The sequence below is a fragment of the Ceratotherium simum genome, chromosome 7 (genome assembly GCF_057802395.1).
Source record: "Ceratotherium simum simum isolate JZ-2026a chromosome 7, ASM5780239v1, whole genome shotgun sequence".
Taxonomy (NCBI): Eukaryota; Metazoa; Chordata; class Mammalia; order Perissodactyla; family Rhinocerotidae; genus Ceratotherium; species Ceratotherium simum.
In genome coordinates, this window is record NC_141906.1 from 16,385,786 (window position 1) to 16,403,418 (window position 17,633).

Here is a 17,633-nt window from a genome sequence, read left to right on the forward strand (position 1 = left end):
CTTGCCTAAGGCTTTACCAGTGTGTGCTGGCAACGTTTACACTTTCACAAATCTGACAAGTAGTAAATATCTCAGTCTAGCTTTAATTTGCATTTCCATTTTTATGAGTGGGGTTGAGTACCTTTTCAAATGGTTAAGAATCATTTGCATTTATTTTTCTACAAACTGTTCATCTCTCTAGCCCATTTTTCAATAGGATTATTGACACTTTCTGCCGTTTCTACAGAAGCTTTTTACGTAGTACAAAATGCAACTAAAATCACATTGAGACACCATTACACACCCACTAACGTGGCTAAAATAAAAAAATGAAAATGCCAAATAATGGGGAGGATGTGGATTAACAGGAACTCTCATATACTGCCACTGGGTATGTAAATTGATATAACCACTTAAGAAAATGTTTGGCATTATTTACTATATTAAACATATAAATACCCTTTGACTCAGCTATTCTATTTCTAGATATATATCCTACACGCATGTGTACACATGGTTCATAGAAGAATTATTCTCAACAACCCAAAACTGGAAATAACTCAAATGTCTATCAACAAAAGAACAAAAAATACTGTATAATACCATTTGTGTAAAGCCAAAAATGGGTAAAACTAACACGTAGTGTTAGAGTTCAAGACAAGTTACTTTTGGGAGGAGAGAGGAGGTAGTGATTGGGAGGGGCCATGAGGGGATCTTCTGCGGGTAATAATGTTCTATTTCTTCACCTGGGTGCTCACTTTCTAATAATCCATTGAGCAGTTTGTGTTGCACACTGGGATACAGGGGTGAGTGTGGGGGAAGGAGAAAGCAAGGAATTAGCAGAAGCCATAAATCTTTCAACCTGAGATTATCTGCAGGACCCTGGTAACTTAGACCTTCTGCTTTGAAGGCTGCAGGCAGGGAACAAGACTGGTTATATAAAGCCCATGGCCCCATAAGTTAAGGAGTCTTATAGAATACTCCTGCAAAAGGATAAGAACCCAAAAACTTGTATCCTCAGAGCAAGGGCAAAAAAGAAGTAAACCCACCATACACAGAAGTGGGCAGAGAAACAGCACACTTGAGGACTTTTGTCACGAAGAACTAGTAGAATGGACTAGATCTGCACTGTCCAATATGGTAGCCACAAGCCACAAGCAGCTCTTGGGCACCTGAAAGGTAGCTAGTTTAAACTGAGATATGCTGTGGAGTGCAAAACGCACACTGGGTTTCAAAGGGTCAGTATGAAAAATACAAAGTAAAATATCCTTTAAATACTTCTAAAATGTTAAATTATTTTTAAAATTTTGTTCAAGTTATATATTATTTTGGATATATTGGGTTAAATAAAACAAATCATTAAAAAACGTTTTTAAAGAAGTAGGAAGAGGGGCCGGCCCCGTGGCGTAGCGGTTAAGCGCACGTGCTCCGCTGCTGGCGGCCCGGGTTTGGCTCCCAGGCGCGCACTGACGCACCGCTTGTCAAGCCATGCTGTGGCGGCGTCCCACATAAAGTGGAGGAAGATAGGCACGGATGTTAGCCCAGGGCCAGTCTTCCTTAACAAAAAGAGGAGGATTGGCACAGATGTTAGCTCAGGCCTGATCTTCCTCACCAAAAAAAAAAAGAAGTAGGAAGGGAAAGGAAGCTGGTCCTGGGAAGATGAAAAAAAAAAACTCCTTTGGGAAATTATAATCATGAACCAGCCCTACAGTCTATTTAAGGCCTGTATTCACCTGAGTTATGCTAAAAACCTAATCAGATATTTTCAAGTGGTCCTGGCTTGTTAATGCCACCTAGATGGTTAATGCTAATAGTTACTAGGCTATTGGTGAAAAACAAAGGGAAATCTTCACTGGAAAACTGCAATTTCAATCTAGGCTTCAAAAACTTCCCACAGAAACTTCAAGGAACGTGAATTTACAGTGAAACAAACAACAATAGAAAACAAAGAAACAAGGTGCCATAAGTGAGACCCAGCTTCAACAACAGATAGTAAATCAGATGTAGCAAAGCCTTTAGTAGTTTGAACTAGCAGAAATGGAATTTAAAACAATTATACTTAACATGTTTGAAGAAAAAAATTCTAAAGATTGTTTAAAAGAAATGTCTGTAAGATTTGAAAAATAAACTGAACTTCTAAAAATAAAAATATAATAACTGAAACCCAAAATTCAATTGGGTGGTTTAGACACAGCTGATATACTGCCATAGAACTTTAATAAATTATCTAGATTTCAGACCAGAAAGAGAGAGATACAAAACATGAAATTAAAGTTAAAAGACCTGGAGCTGGACCGGCCCCGTGGCTTAGCGGTTGAGTGCGCGCGCTCTGCTACTAGCGGCCCGGGGTTCGGATCCCGGGAAAACATCGGCGCACCACTTGTCTGGCCACGCTGAGGTGGCGTCCCACATACAGCAACCAGAAGGATGTGCAACTATGACATACAACTATCTACTGGGGCTTTGGGGAAAAAAAGGGAAAAAACAAAGAAAGACTTGGAGGAGAGAATGATATAACATATACTAAAATTTCCCAAGAAGATAAGAGAATGGTGAAGAGGCAATATTTTCTTGAATCGCTAAAAGACATCAAACTTCAGATCCAGAAAGCCCAACCAAAACAATAAATTTTTAAAAATTACAACTACATTCATAGTAAAACCACAGAACACCAAACATAAAGAAAACTCTGAAAAGGAGCCAGGAATAACAGATCACCTGCAAAGCAGCAGCAAATTAGACTGACTTTTCAACAGCAACAACATAAGACAGAATATAAAATGAGTTATCTTTAATGTGCTGAAATCATGTTACAGAAACAAGGGTGAAATAAAGACATGTTAGATAATCAAAAACAAAGAGTTTACTACTAACAGACCCCCTACTAAATCATATTCTGCTATCTGGATATATTTCACGGAGAAAGAAAATGATCTTAAAGAGAAAATCTGATAGCAAAGACACCGTAAATATATAGTTAAATCTAAGTAAAACTGAACAAAATAAACATTTCTACTTATAAGGCTTAAATAGAGAACTAAAGCAATGTATAACTATATAAGTTAGTGGGGATGGTACTCACAACTACAATACTTTGAAGTCCTAACTATCACTGAGGAAGAGGCTATCAAAATTGCTTAATTTAGACTTTGTTAGGTATATACGTTAAAATATCTAAGGTAACCTCAAAAAGAACACACACAAAGAATTTTAAGTTTCAATCTAACAGAAGGCAGAATGTCAAATGATAAAAAGTAAAAGAGTATATGAAAAACAATTTCTGAGAGAAGATTTTCCTCAAAACTCAAAAAAACCAAAGTGTTCGAGGGAAAAATGCATCAAGAAGTCTAAGTTCGCTATGAACCTGACATTAAAAGGAAAAAGAGAACATTTCAACCACACTTTGAAAATATCTCTGCCACTCTCAAATACATTATAAATTCTAAGGTAACGCAATTTTATTTCACCACCAACAATTATGATTGAGGCTTTAATGAGAGACTATAAACAGATCAATGACTTTCTTGTTGCATAACGGTTGTGGAAAATATCCAATTATTTCTCAGGTTGCTAATGGTTCTCTAATTAGTATGCTACTTATTTTCTAATATAAAACAGAAAACACTTGCCTTTTTATCTTCGGGGTTTAGTTGATTCATTAACATATTGACATTGTCAGTATTCCAAACCCAAGAATTACTTGTGAAATATTCAAGAAACACCATAGCTTTGTGAAGACGAGTTATTGTTTTCATCATCCTGTATTATAAGAAAAATTGACAAATTCATATATTGCATAGATTAGGAAAAATCTCACCACCACCCAGGGTATCAATTTCTATATTGAGACATTAATGGTAAAACTGTAATACGTAATTCAACAAGTGTACCAAAATAGCAGGCAATAAGAATATTTCTGCATCTTGAAAGAATATTTCATAAATCCAAAATGGAAAAAAAAATATTTTTAAGCAGTAGCAAATAAATTTAATACTGCCTAAATAGAGTTCTGCTGATATATGAAATTAATTTTCAAAGGAAATATAACAGTTTAGGATCAAATTTTCTACATATAATACTAGCCAAATAAATAGATTCAATCAGAATTCCCTTGCCTTTTGTTCCTTAAACCACATTTTAGTTCAGCTACATTTACTAAGATTTCCTGTGAACTCATAACATCTTTTGTTATATTATCTCAACTCTTCAGCATCAGAGAAGCAAAGTATACAGAAATATTCGTTTGCCATTTAGTCTACTCTCCCTCTCTCCATATATTTTAAATAACTTTCTCTTTAACACTGATAGGTATCACTTTTGATTGTCTGGATGTGCCATGATATCAATGACTCATGTTGAACTTTGTGAAACAAATATTCAAGATATTCACTTATCTCCCCAAATCACCAATTTCCATCCTTATAGAAATAAGGGAGTTCAATATTTTTTTGTTTCTTTTTAAAAGGGTGCAGGGCCTTAATCTTTAAATCTGTCATTTTATATAGCATGGCTCACTGTAAGTCATTGATATCATAACACCAATCCGAGCAGTAACATCTACAATAATAATTACCTAGGATAAGCAGGAAAAAGGAAGAAAGAACTTTTTGAAACACAACACACACCAAAACTTCCTAACCTCCGATAAACAGAAAAATAATTTGTGGAGAAATACTTAAAAAAGAATTCTATTTATATTCCCACAATAAGGATTAGAAATTAAATGTAGTTTACAGAGTCCCAAAATTAAGGGCTTTAGAAATGGGGGAAATAGTAGAAAATCAGAAAATCAGAAATGGGGGTGGGGGGAGGATCAAAACAGTAACATTAACTAAGCAATTCTGATCATACAAATACTTTTAGAAAGAAACCGTGAATCCAAAATATTGAGAGAAAATGAGGCAATATGGACTATGAAAAGAAAAACTGTAGTTCAACATAAAACCTCCATTAAACACAAGAAAGATTATCATGCATCAGAGGCTATATTTCAACAGAAATAGTTTATATAGATAGGAAACACTTGGGGGAAAAAAACCAAGACATGCTGCTATAAGAAAGGAGAATAGACAGTTTTTTCTAAAAATCAACAACAAGATATAATAGCTTTGTAAGAAAATCAATATCCACTGTCACAGCCAGTATACTTGAATCACACATACATACAGTTGGTTAACATGGTTTTCCAACATACATATTAAAAAGTTTTTCTTCCTAACTCCTTTTTCACTGACAATTCTCACCTAGTTTTATCTTCAGATTCATTCAAGTGATGGAATTACCCTAAAACCAATCACTGATTCAGCCTTCCAAAATAATTGCAACAAAAAATTGGAGGGGGTGAAAGAAATTTAAAAGGCCAAATATGAGTGAAGTTCACAGAATATCTATCAAGCAATAAAAGTACTGGATTGAATACTATGGAAGCTAAAAAGAAACTTAAAACTTTGCACCACCACTCTTTGGTTAAATATGTAGCCTGGGGCTACACTGCCATGTATGTTCTGAGTATTTATTTATTATGGCAACCCACAAAAAGTAATCAATCACAATCCTTTAGAGTAGGGCAAGATCTTAATGGTCCTCTCGGGGCTTCTCAACCTCAGCACTATAGATATTTTGGGCCAGATAATTATTTGTGGTGGGGGCTGTCTTGTACACTGAAAGATGCTTGGCAGCATCCCTGGCCCCTACCCACTAGATGCCAGTAGCACTCCTCCCCCAGCTGTGATAACTAAAAACGTCTCCAAATACCATCAAATGTCTCACAAGGGGGGCAAAATTGTCCTCTGTTAAGAACCACCCAGAAAAAAAAAAATCAGGTTCCGAGAAATTAAGCTAGAGAGAGTTAAGCTAAATAACCAAAATACAAGACTATGGAAGCATTTTTTTAAACGCCATTTTTAACAGTGATGAAAAATCTACTGTATTTCAAGAGCTAGAGCGAATAATTTATATTGCTTCTACATGCAATAATATCATGCATCCTTGTCCCCTATGACTATTAATGAGGCATCCATATGATGCATATCTGAGTTGTACTTTTTATAATTATGTCAAGACATACAGCAAGTCAGATTTTTATCTGCTGACACTCAGAATAATGTAAATAGTAAAACGGACACCATGAATGACATGATTAACATTAATTTAATGTAGAAGTAGGCACTATATTAAGGCCCCAATATAAGGTATAAAGCCCAGTCCCTTGCTCAATAAATAGCTGAACAAATTAAATAATATAAATTATGACTTTGTATTTAACATTTGTAAAATTACCTAAATAAAAAATCTTTATGTCTCTTGCTGCCTTTAGCCTAGAAGCTCCCAGAGTTCAAGGATCACTTCTGCTTTGATACTTAGGAAGCCTCGCACAGGACAAACCTCAAGTAATAAGATTCTTTATTTGATGTTTCCTATTTGGAGCAGATTTCAATTTCCAAAAGTGGCTGCAATAATCTCTCACCCTACATGCTCACCTACAATATCATCTTGACTATCTTCCCATCAAGAGCTGAAGGTCATTTATAAACAATAGAATGAGGTGGAAATGACACTGTGTGACTTCCAAGGGTAGGTAAGAAAAGGTGATGGAGCTCTCTGCCTTGCTCAGCGGAATACTCACCCTTGAAGCCTTCAGTCGCCATGTATGCTGTCCAACACCCCTGAGGCTGCCATGCTGAGAAGAAGCCCAAACTAGGCCATGTGGAGGGACCACATGGAGAGGCTCTGAGACTACATGAAGAGCAAAAGATGCGCAGCCACCCCAGCTGCTCTGCACCCTTCCTTTCCTTTAACACTCCTTCCACAGTGCACCTGCTCCAGTCCCTATCTGACTGCAACCACTTGAAAGACCCAGAATCAGAACCACCCAGCCAAAGTCTTCTAGAATCCCTGATGCACAGAAGTCATGAGAGATAAAGAAAATGATTGTTGTTTTAAGATACTAAGTTTGAGGTGATTCGCCACACAGCACAGATAAGGGGAACAGATCTTAGTATTAGGAGTGAGGGGCTGCTATAATAAAAACCTAAGACATGTAGTATTAGCTTTAGGATCAGGTGGTAGACAGAATCTGGAAGGCCCTTGAGGGGACCACTGGTCAAACCTGGAAGGACCAAGAAAAGAATGCTAGTGGAAGCCTTAAAGGACTTTAAGGAATCTATTGGTGAGGACTTAAAGGAAAGTGAGGAAAATATTGTTGAAAATTGGAAGAACAAGTGTCATCTGTGTTAACATGGAAAACAGAAACTATGCCTAATAAACTCAATGACCTAGCCAAGAAGATTTCCTCAAAGAGGACAAAGATGATCTTAAAAAGTGAACTATCTGAGTAGAATTTGGAGAAAATGTAAAATGCCAGCCAGGAATTCTTTATGAAATGACTTCTGAGCGTAGATCAAATCCAGAATGCGGATGTAAGATTCTTTGTTAAGACCTCAGAAAGACTGAAGGTAGTACCTCACAGATTCTTTCCAACAAAGGCTCCAGATCTTAAAGAAATGTCTCATAGAGGGGCTGACCCCATGGTGTAGCGGTTAAGTGCGTGTGCTCCGCTGCTGGCAGCCTGGGTTTGGATCCCAGGCACGCACCAAGGCACTGTTTGTCAAGCCATGCTGTGGCGGCGTCCCATATAAAGTGGAGGAAGATGGGCACAGATGTTAGCCCAGGGCCAGTCTTCCTTAGCAAAAAAACAGGAGGATTACCATGGATGTTAGCTCAGGGCTGATCTTCCTTACAAAAAAGAAAAAAAATGCACTTCGGTGGCATCCCACATACAGCAACTAGAAGGATGTGCAACTATGACATACAACTGTCTACCGGGGCCTTAGGGAGAAAAAGGGAAAAAAAGGAGAAGGACTGGCAATAGATGTTAGCTCAGGGCCAGTCTTCCTCAGCAAAAAAAAAAGAGGAGGATTGGCATGGATGTTAGCTCAGGGCTGATCTTCCTCACAAAAAAAAAAAAAAGAAAGAAAAGAAAAAAGAAATGTCTCATAGAAACCTATTGTTTAAGAAGCAAGGATCTAAGATCTAAGGATACTGTCCCATAGCAACCTCATAAGGAACCCAAGATAGAGAAGGGCATGTCTCAAAGAGATCTGTGGGTATGGCTTTGGTCTAATGAAGTGGATTGTTTTAAAAAGATAAACAGGAAACCCACACAGTTTTAAAAGGAATCCTATCAGTTTATACTTAAAGGGACAGAGACAGTATAAAATGAAGAGGCTTCTGGATCAAGGGTCAGCAAATCTGAGCCTAGGGGCCAAATCTACCTGTTTTTGTAAATAAAGGTTAATTGGAACACAATCATGCTTATTCATTTACATATTGTCTATCGCTGCAGAACTGAGCAGTTGCAAGGTGAAAGCTATATTTAACAGCAGAGTTGAGTAGGTGCAACAGAAACCATAGGGCCTGCAAAGCCTAAGATATTATTAGATGGCCCTTTACAGAAAAAGTTTACTAATCCCTGCCTTGGGGACTCCCAACCTTTTATGGGCAGGAAGTGGGATAAGAAGGCTATTCAGTTGCAAACACAGGCCGTTTTTTTTTCTGGAAAAAGAAAATGACTCAGAGAGCAGAGCTAAGAGCCATGGAGAATTCCCAGAGAGTAGGACTGAGCCCTAATTAAGAAACCATCAACACATACCCAGCTGGAATATAGAGCTGTTATGGACCAGTGATTGCTGTGTGCCTCCAATTTTCTCTCTTTTTGAACAAGATTCTCTAAAGTCATTTTAGACAATTTTGTCTCACCATTACGTATTAGGCGTATGGCAAGCTGGTAACTTGTTGCTTTAGTTTACAGGTTTTCAGACCAACACTTGAGGAACTACACTTGTAAAACCACTCTTAAAGAGCCTCATCCACAATTGCACGAGATTTAGCTGACCAAACACTGGCTTCAAGCTGATGCCAGAGGGGTCTTAGGAGGAAGAAGCAAGTGTATTTTCCATGTGGGAAGAATACGAATTGTTGTGGCCAGAAGGCTGACTGTAGCAGACTGCACTTTCCCCAAATGGCTACAATACCTTTCATCTCACTTGCTCATTTATAACATGATTTTGACCATTCTCTACATCCCCTTTCCTTAAATCTCGGAGGACTTATGACTCGCTTGTGACTAAAAGAATGAGGTAGAACTAAGTATTGCATGATTTCCACAGGTAGGTCAGAAAATGCATGTAGCAGCTTCCACCCTGCCTGCTGAAATACTTCTTGAAGCCTTCCATCATCATGTGAGCAATCAATTCTCCTAAGGCTACCACTAGTCCTCGTAAAGAGACTATATGAAGAGATCCTAACACTGTATGAAGAGACAGTGATACTAGCTGTTCCACTGCATGCCCCAGCCCCCTCAGCTCCATCTGACCACAACCAAATAAAAGATCCCCAAGCCAAAACTGCCCAGCTGATTCCTTCCCAAATTCCTGATCCTGAGAGAAACAATAAAATGCTGCTGTTTTAAGCCACTAAGTTTGAGAGGACTTGTTATGTAGCAACATCTAATATAAATTATTTAATAAATTTTGGCTATTCACTCATTTTTTAAGTTTAGTAAGCCCCCTTCGCTGTGTTAAGGCACTGTGACATATTTAACCTGTTTTACTTCTTTGACCTAGTTTTGACTTTTCTGCTCTAACTTTATTAATATCAAGAAAGCATGCATTTGCCATCACTCATAAATTTACATTTACTTTTTAGCCACAAAAGAATGCTGCCAATGACAAATACTGCACTTTGCAGATCATTTCAGAAACACCTGAAAATAATTTTGATATATTTTGGATCTTTTTCCATTGAGTATTTCTTTACCCCTTCTGAAGTTGGTCAATTCAACACTTCTCATATATTTCAATATTTAACATATAGAGTTTGAAACATAATGGACAACTGAATCCACAGAATATCCCTACAAGTAACTCAGATCCTGATACACTATAACTGGCAGATACCTCACTTTTATTTTTTGAGCAGTTGATGGAAGTTCTGGAATCAGCATCTTCTTTATACATAAATACTCAAATCCTGAACTCTCCAATCAAAGGCTCCACTGTAATGCCAATGTAGTTAAAAAAAAAATATTTTTATAGTACATTTCACTATAATTGTGGTAAAGACAGTAGGAGGATTTTACTTAAGTATGTGGGGTTTCAATAAAAAAGAAAAGAAAGAAGAAAGAAAGGCTATTATAACAACTATAAGAAAATACAAAGTTTTGCATTTGTTATTAACCTTTTTATAATATAAACTATGACATTTTCAACCTGGAAAATTAGTCAAAAATTGTAATTACCATATTATAAGCTGAATGGGCAGCTATTTCAAGCAATTAATTTTCTAGAAGCATCTTATGTTTTTTCATATACAACTGGACAACCTACTTAAAGCAAAAAAACATTTTTTACCCTTAATCCCCTATAAAACTACCCCTAAATTTTTAAGGGGGAGAGGAGAAGGGCTCAATTTCAGCTTATAATAACAATGACAATCTTGATGCTGGACATTTCCTATATTATGGGATTTGGGAGGATCAATGGCCCTGTAAGATTCACACACTAGCCTCCCCAAATATGCTAATTTCTAAGAAATGTCCTAGCATCTTGATTGTGATTGTGATTAATCAGGTTAGTAAAATGCTAAAGGTAAAGCTCATGCTAGTGACTGTTCCGTCTTTCCAGCAAGCTTCCACCACCTTACCAATACATAGTGTATTTACTGCTATTCCTCTTACCACGGTTTCTGACCTGTCAACCTGAGTGCAAGATCGAGCAATAATGCAGGTACTGTATGTGTGACACCCTTCCAATAATGAAGCAATAAGTTGTTGGAATACAACTTAAGATTGGGGCGCCTGAGTACTTGGTTTAAAGGATTCATCTTGAAGGAATGATTTAGATAATATCCTGTAGGAAAAATAAGCGTCAAAGCATTTTGAATGTTATTTGTTATTCAGAAAAAATACCTAAAGTTAGACCTAGAATTCAGCACATGACAATAATTTATCCACCAAACTTTAGAATAAATTAGAGTGAATTATAACACTACCTTTGTTTTTCTGACAGTCTTAAATTCAAGAGTCTTCTCATTCACAAAAGGCCATTAAGCCTTATCACAAGCATAAACAAATACAGAGTTAATATGCATTTTAGCGTAAGCATGGGTTGTTCAACAGTCAGAGGAACAGATAAGACAGAGCTAGTCACCATTACCTTGGGCTTCTTCCAGTCATCCTGAGGTAGATATCATACAGGAATGCTGGGGCCTTATGGCTTACAGCAATCCAGTAATGATATAAAAGGTGATTGGAGGTTAGATTTACATTGGGCCGTCTGAAGGCCTGTTCGAGAGGATTCCTCTTGAAAGTGGAAATTACATGGTATTCTGAGGAAGAAAAGTTGTGTAACAGCTTTGATAATAACCATGTAATGAAGTTTTGAAAAAAAAAAATCATGTTTTCACAAAGCAAAATACTTTACCAAAGATGTCCAAGTTCGCTCATTTAAAAAACAAACTTTTCTACTCTCTATAGTAGCTAAGAGAATATGGGTATTAGAACTCAAGTGGTTTTACAACTGCCACTATTTACAAATTTTAATTAGATGAATGAATTTTTGCTAAAAATCCTTTTAATGTTTTACCTATGTCAGTTTACAATGTCACTTTCTATATTTCACCTCTCTCGATAGCTTCTTTCTTTCTGTTCCTCTTTCCAGATTCTTATTACTGTACTTACTTAAAAAAGAAAAGGAAAATCATCATCCTTTGCTTATGAATAATTAAGTTGCTCAAATGAACATATATTAACAAATTAAAACAACCCAAAATTAACTGCTGCTGTAATTGATTTAGGTTATAAAATGTCAACACAATCAAATCTATTATCTTTTATGTTAATATTCTAATGGAAACATATATTGAGATATTCACTAAAAAATAATGCTTGACTTGATTTTTACTAAACTTTACAACATAATGAAAGATTACAAAAAACCTAACTTATTTAAAGTGTTTTAAAATTCCTAAAAGAATACTATTTAAATAATTAACATAAAATTAAAATACTAGTTTTTTTTCTTATATGCTCTAAGAATCAATCTTTAAACTGAAATAAAAAATGCCACTTTTTCTAAGACAAATAACAAAAGATTTACTTTAAAATCAAAATTGCTCACAAGGGTAACAAAAATTGTTCAATCAGAATTAAAATAAGACCTATTACTAAATCAATGTCATAAATATATTTTACTTTAAATTTGAAAACATAAATCCACAACTTAAAAATGATTCAATTTCAGTAGGCTTTAAGTTATATTATTCCTATTCTAGAACAAGTAACATAGCATACACACTACCTGCTATGAATTTGTGAATTTAAAAAGATTAATAAATGTAACACAAAATATTCTGGCAACATGTATCCTACTTGCTAACTCCTTCATTTATTACTCTTGGGACCACTAGCTATCTCCTGCGATAAACCAACTCTTGAAGTTTGAAGAGATATTGCCTCCGGATAGGCAATAGCAGGACTGAGTGCCATGAGGGAGAAAAAAAAGCACTGTTTCCAGGCCATGGTATCTACGAGGGTTGCTGCAGATGGCAGCAGAAAAACAGTAAGGGTCAGACAAGGGTGGGACGGGAAGGAAATACACAGCAGGTATTTTTAAATTTGTGAAACATTATTAAGGACCACAAGGCAGTACTGGCAGATATTAAGATGGCAATTAAAATAAGACTAAATTGGCAACTCAGTGGCCTTAATGCCTCATGGGTTACTCTAACAAAAAAACTCAGTGAATGTTTTAAGTTTTTTAAGATATATTCTAAGATTCAAAAACACAGGTAAAATCATACCAACTTCACCCCAGTGGAAAGGATTAGTGCTGCCTGTTGTGCAATTATACACCATGATGTTCCTTGGTCTGCAAAAACAAAGATCAAAGCAATGAAACATAAAAAGAGGCCCAACTTATCCAAACTACATCTTATATGACATTCAAGTAGAAAGAAATGAGGATGATGGGTACCTTTTCTACACTGATTATTTTAAAAATTATCCTTAAAAGATGAATTTTTGTGTCTGAATGACTATTTACAACCACCCGTTTTCCCTCCCCTACCAGAAAAATTACTTATTAAAAAATACAGATTTTTTTTTTCTTTTCCTATTTTTCCTCCTTGTATTAGCAGGACTGTCTATTTTTAAATGTAAGGAGAACAACAACAATCTCAGTTCTTCTAATCTCCTTCCCATTTTCAGAGGCTCTGATTGAAAAAAATTATGGACCGAGTTCTCTTTTACCAGAAACAATATATTCATATAATCATATCCCTCCCTTTTTTAGGATATAATAAATACTGACTTCAAAATAAGGGCGGTTTATAAATTAGGAAAGAAAAATTGAGAAGCTTAAAGTTTAGGTGTTCCCTGTAAATGCTACTACTCCCTTTTAAAAGGAGGCCTATAAGTTGATTAAAGCTGTTCTAGTGTGCCATGTTTGATATATGTAAGTCATTCTCTGAGAATTTCAGCTCTTTACGTATGCCAAGTTTATATCATGTTTTAGTTTGGATTAAAAAAAAAAATCCAGGGGGAGGGCAGGTGTTATTTTTTTCATTTTTAACCCTTAATGAACTTGCCCATCCTATAAGTATAGATATAGTACATGAGAATTAACATTAATACTTAATTATTGCTGATGAAACCACGTGCTACAGCATATGTGATAAAAAAACCTCTTGCAGTTGGAAGTGATAATGCCCATATACATTGGTGTGGGAAAATCAGGGCTGAGGGATTAATGAACATCAGTCAGTAGCTCTGTTTCTTCTTCTCAGTTACTACATATTTAACAAGCGACATTGTCACCTCATATACCTATTAACTCCGGAATACCAGGCTGCCGCAAGACTTGTGTTGACAACTACATCTACAGGAACAAGATCTGCAAGGGCATTGTTGGAGGCACGCATTGTTCGAAGAATTCCTTTCCCTGCCTTTGTTGAAATTAAAAACAACACCTTAAGATATATAAGCCAGAGTACATACATACATATAAAGATATTCAAAAAACAGAAAAAATATACAGAATATTAAATAAATCAAAAAGTTTACTTACCGCAATAAAGAGACCACTTGGTCCATTAAAGTTATCAATCCATCCCTAATACCAAAAATTTAAAAAAAGGGAGCTTAGAAATATTATGAAACTAGAGATTTATCATTTGAAATCTACAACTCCACATATATACATGGTAGTTTTCTTCTAAAAACTAAAAAATAGACTAGATTCAGGCCAGAATATTTCTGCTCGTCCCAAGTGGAAACAGTCTTCCAGGAACTGGGATCGCACATGGCTAAGTAAAATCATTTTCAAGATGTTACCTACTCTTCCACTAACTCTCTGCAAGGAGAATTTTATAAAAAGGAGTTTATACCTGTCACATATTTTTGCTAAATTAAGCCTGTTCAAGTTTGATCTTGTGCTATTTACTGACGCAATATCCTGAGATTAGGGGGAAATGATAAATCCTCCTCAAAATTACTGAATAAAATAGAGGAAAATAGAATACTTGTCAAAGCAACTAAAGAGATGCTATCACTTACTACCATTATAGAGACCTAAGTTTTTCCTAAATCAATTTATCTGTCAGTTTATATCGATGTTTTGTCTTATTCCAGAGATTCACAAATACCATAATGCCCAGGTTTTCTACAGCAAATTATAGAAATCTCAGATATCTTTCTTAGCTGTGATCTATACAGGGTGGATTCTATCTCTTGGAAGGCCTGCCTCTTTTTGGTACTAAAAAGCAAATGAAATAAGATCCTGAATATTCTCATCTCTATTCCCTTCACCTCTGCAAGGGAAGCTAATCAGCAAACAATTTTAAAAACCAAAAATGTTGATGTGTCAGAGTCTGGTCTCTTGTCAACCAAAAAGAAAACTCATAAGGCATGGTCTCCTTTGACTTGAGACAACATCAGAGCCTTTGCTTTAATTTTCAATTAAGATTTTTTAAATGTTGATTTGCATTTCTTCTATACATGCAGCATTACACTAGAAATAAAAGTGTCCTTTCTATGAATGAAAAACAGCTTGCCATAGTACCACATTTCTTAAACAACTGCCAACTCTTTTTATACAGAGTTATGACTTAAAATTTTCAATTTCAATTATTTAAAAAGATTTCTAACAACTTACTGGAAAAGGTTCTTTCCAACTGGCACCAACAATTGATGGTCTTACAATCGCCACATTCAGCTTTGCCCCTTCTTGTTGTACAACATATTCTGCCAATGCTTTTGTGTAAATGTATGTATTAGGTCTGTCTCCTATCAATTTTGGTGTGATATCATTTACTAGGCCATCATCCATCCACCTGGTAAATAAAGAAATTGCATGGAAAAAGATTTTCAGATGTTTTACTATAAAATGAAAAACCACTTAACTTTGCACATTCAAACATATCTGTTCCTCTGACTCAAATGATCTGACAACTTTTACTAAAAATATGGAAGTTAGTCTTACTTTCATTAAATATCAACTACAAGTCCACATCTCTTTTATCCAATTTCTATATCCAAAAAAGTCTGAAAACCTAGAGTTCTTTCATAAATCATATGGGAGGTAGCAAAAGGTAATCTAAACTGATTTATGGCCTTTTTTTAAATACTGCTTAGTGTAAATATTCATATACTTCACATGTTTGATCAGCGGCACTACCTCAGATCTAGGTGAAGTTATTTCTATTACACAGAACATAGATTATATTCCCTTCTAAAGTCCAAATAAATGCTAAAATATATCTTGCCCCAAGGGTTTCAGATTAGGAATTACAGATCTATATAGGACCACCTAACAGCATAACATGTTAATTATATACATTTGCAATGAACATCCATTTACAATTAATATAAAAGGTCTAGTAATCTAAATATTTACGATGAAGCAATGAAAATTATATGCTCTCACTAGGGAGATTAACAAATACTAGGATAAACAATAAAAATAAATTGAACCATGCTATAAAAATTCAATTAGCAACCTACTATGAAGTCACAAAATTCCTCTAATTTTCTCAGTGTCTCTGAAGAAAGGGTCTACTCTGATAATCTGTAAACAGAGGGTGATACACTAGGTGATATCTATGGTCTTTCTCAGTCTAAATTTCTGATTCCAGTATGTCATGTACTTGTTTTCAGATACTTTTCCTTATTGTCTATAATGGTATGCATACTTGCATACTCACTATACTGTCACACTTTAATGATACCCATACTAACTGATGAGGAAGCATAAAATGAAGATTACCAAGATAAATTTTCTTATGTATGTGGAAGCTTTTGTGTATGGAAGGAAAAGAATATTAACGAAATTGAAGGGAGGCTGCTACTCAACTAAGGAAAAATTCCACAGTGGAGAAGAGTTTTGAAAAGTGGAAGAGATAGTTACTACATTAAAAAAAAAAACCGGCTAAACCGAGGACAGACTTTAGCCAGTAAGCCTTATCACTGGAGTGAGTTTACAGAGCCAATCTATGAGTGATCCTAAAATTATCTGTTAGCTAAATTTCTTTGTAAGCAAAGAAAGGAGATAAAGAATTAGAAAGTTACAGCCTCTTTCTCAGCAACTTAGGTGTTGAGATATACCAACTGCTAATAAGAGAAAAAGTAAAAAGCTTCATTAACTTCCATACTCAACTTTTCCCAGAGATGTTAAACACTTCTGCCTACTGACCTGTGAGGAAAATGAGGTAGATATTTGGGACCAGCTAAGAAATGGAGTCAGAAAACAGAAACCAGGGAATTACCATGTTTTGATAAGCTCCCATATTTACTAATTTTCTTACAGTCTATCTGCTTCCTCATAGTGATTAGCAAAAAAGCCTTAAAAAAAAGGACTTATGTGCTTATTTTAGGAGAAAACTTGGAGAAGGGGCTATGAACAGCTACAAACACTCTGTAGCACCCTTGGGAAGAAAAGAATTCAACTGAGAAAGCATGGGATGGTAACGAAGGAGCTGCAAGTGGATAGGATCTCTGGGAAGAAAGGAGACCTGAGGGGAAATGGAAAATAAAGGAGGAAAAACCTCACAGGGACATTATATGAAGGTTAACACACATGTGACGATATGATAAATACTGGAAGGGTTCTATAATTATAGTCTATAAAAGAAAAAAAAAGACCCCTCTTTTTGTTTTTGCTCTGATTCTGTTTGTTTCACTTAACGGAAAGGACAGGCTGAGGCAAATGAAATCTTGGCCATGGGATAAGCATACTTCACTTACTCCCTATCCATTAAATACTCACAAACATTTCTCATGCAATAATTGCTAATAGGATCCTAGTCCTCAGAAAGATGATAAGCAGTAACACTAGGAGTATCAGTTAAAGGACCATGACTCCTCAGATTCTCTATAATTAAAGGCCCCTCCATAGATATACTCCATTGGGCAAAATAAAAAGGACAATATTTAATAAATTAGAACTTTGCTAATGAAGGCAGTCATTAGTCTCCATAGGTATCAGGTGCTACTTGGTCGCTAGGATTGATTTCCTGGAAAACAGACGTCCTAATATCACGCATAAATTGTTCAGAGGCCTTCCTCCAACCATCACACCTGGACAGAAGTGAAAGTTCCACAC

At 35.7% G+C, this 17,633-nt stretch overlaps 1 protein-coding gene across 4 annotated transcripts in view; it reads right to left on the reverse strand.

Moving 5' to 3' along the window:
* Positions 1-17,633, reverse strand: part of FAR1 (fatty acyl-CoA reductase 1) — a 74,828-nt gene that overhangs the window by 6,623 nt on the left and 50,572 nt on the right. For 3 of the 4 annotated variants that reach the window (XM_004418456.3, XM_087433181.1, XM_087433179.1), the window contains exons 5-10: positions 15,189-15,366; positions 14,103-14,147; positions 13,862-13,980; positions 12,838-12,905; positions 11,193-11,364; positions 3,609-3,738 (exon numbers count right to left, since the gene is read on the reverse strand). In XM_004418456.3, coding sequence (XP_004418513.1) covers positions 3,609-3,738; positions 11,193-11,364; positions 12,838-12,905; positions 13,862-13,980; positions 14,103-14,147; positions 15,189-15,366 — 712 coding nt within the window. Of the gene's footprint in view, positions 1-3,608; positions 3,739-10,714; positions 10,887-11,192; positions 11,365-12,837; positions 12,906-13,861; positions 13,981-14,102; positions 14,148-15,188; positions 15,367-17,633 lie in introns of all 4 variants that reach the window. The other variant, XM_087433178.1, reaches the window with a different exon arrangement.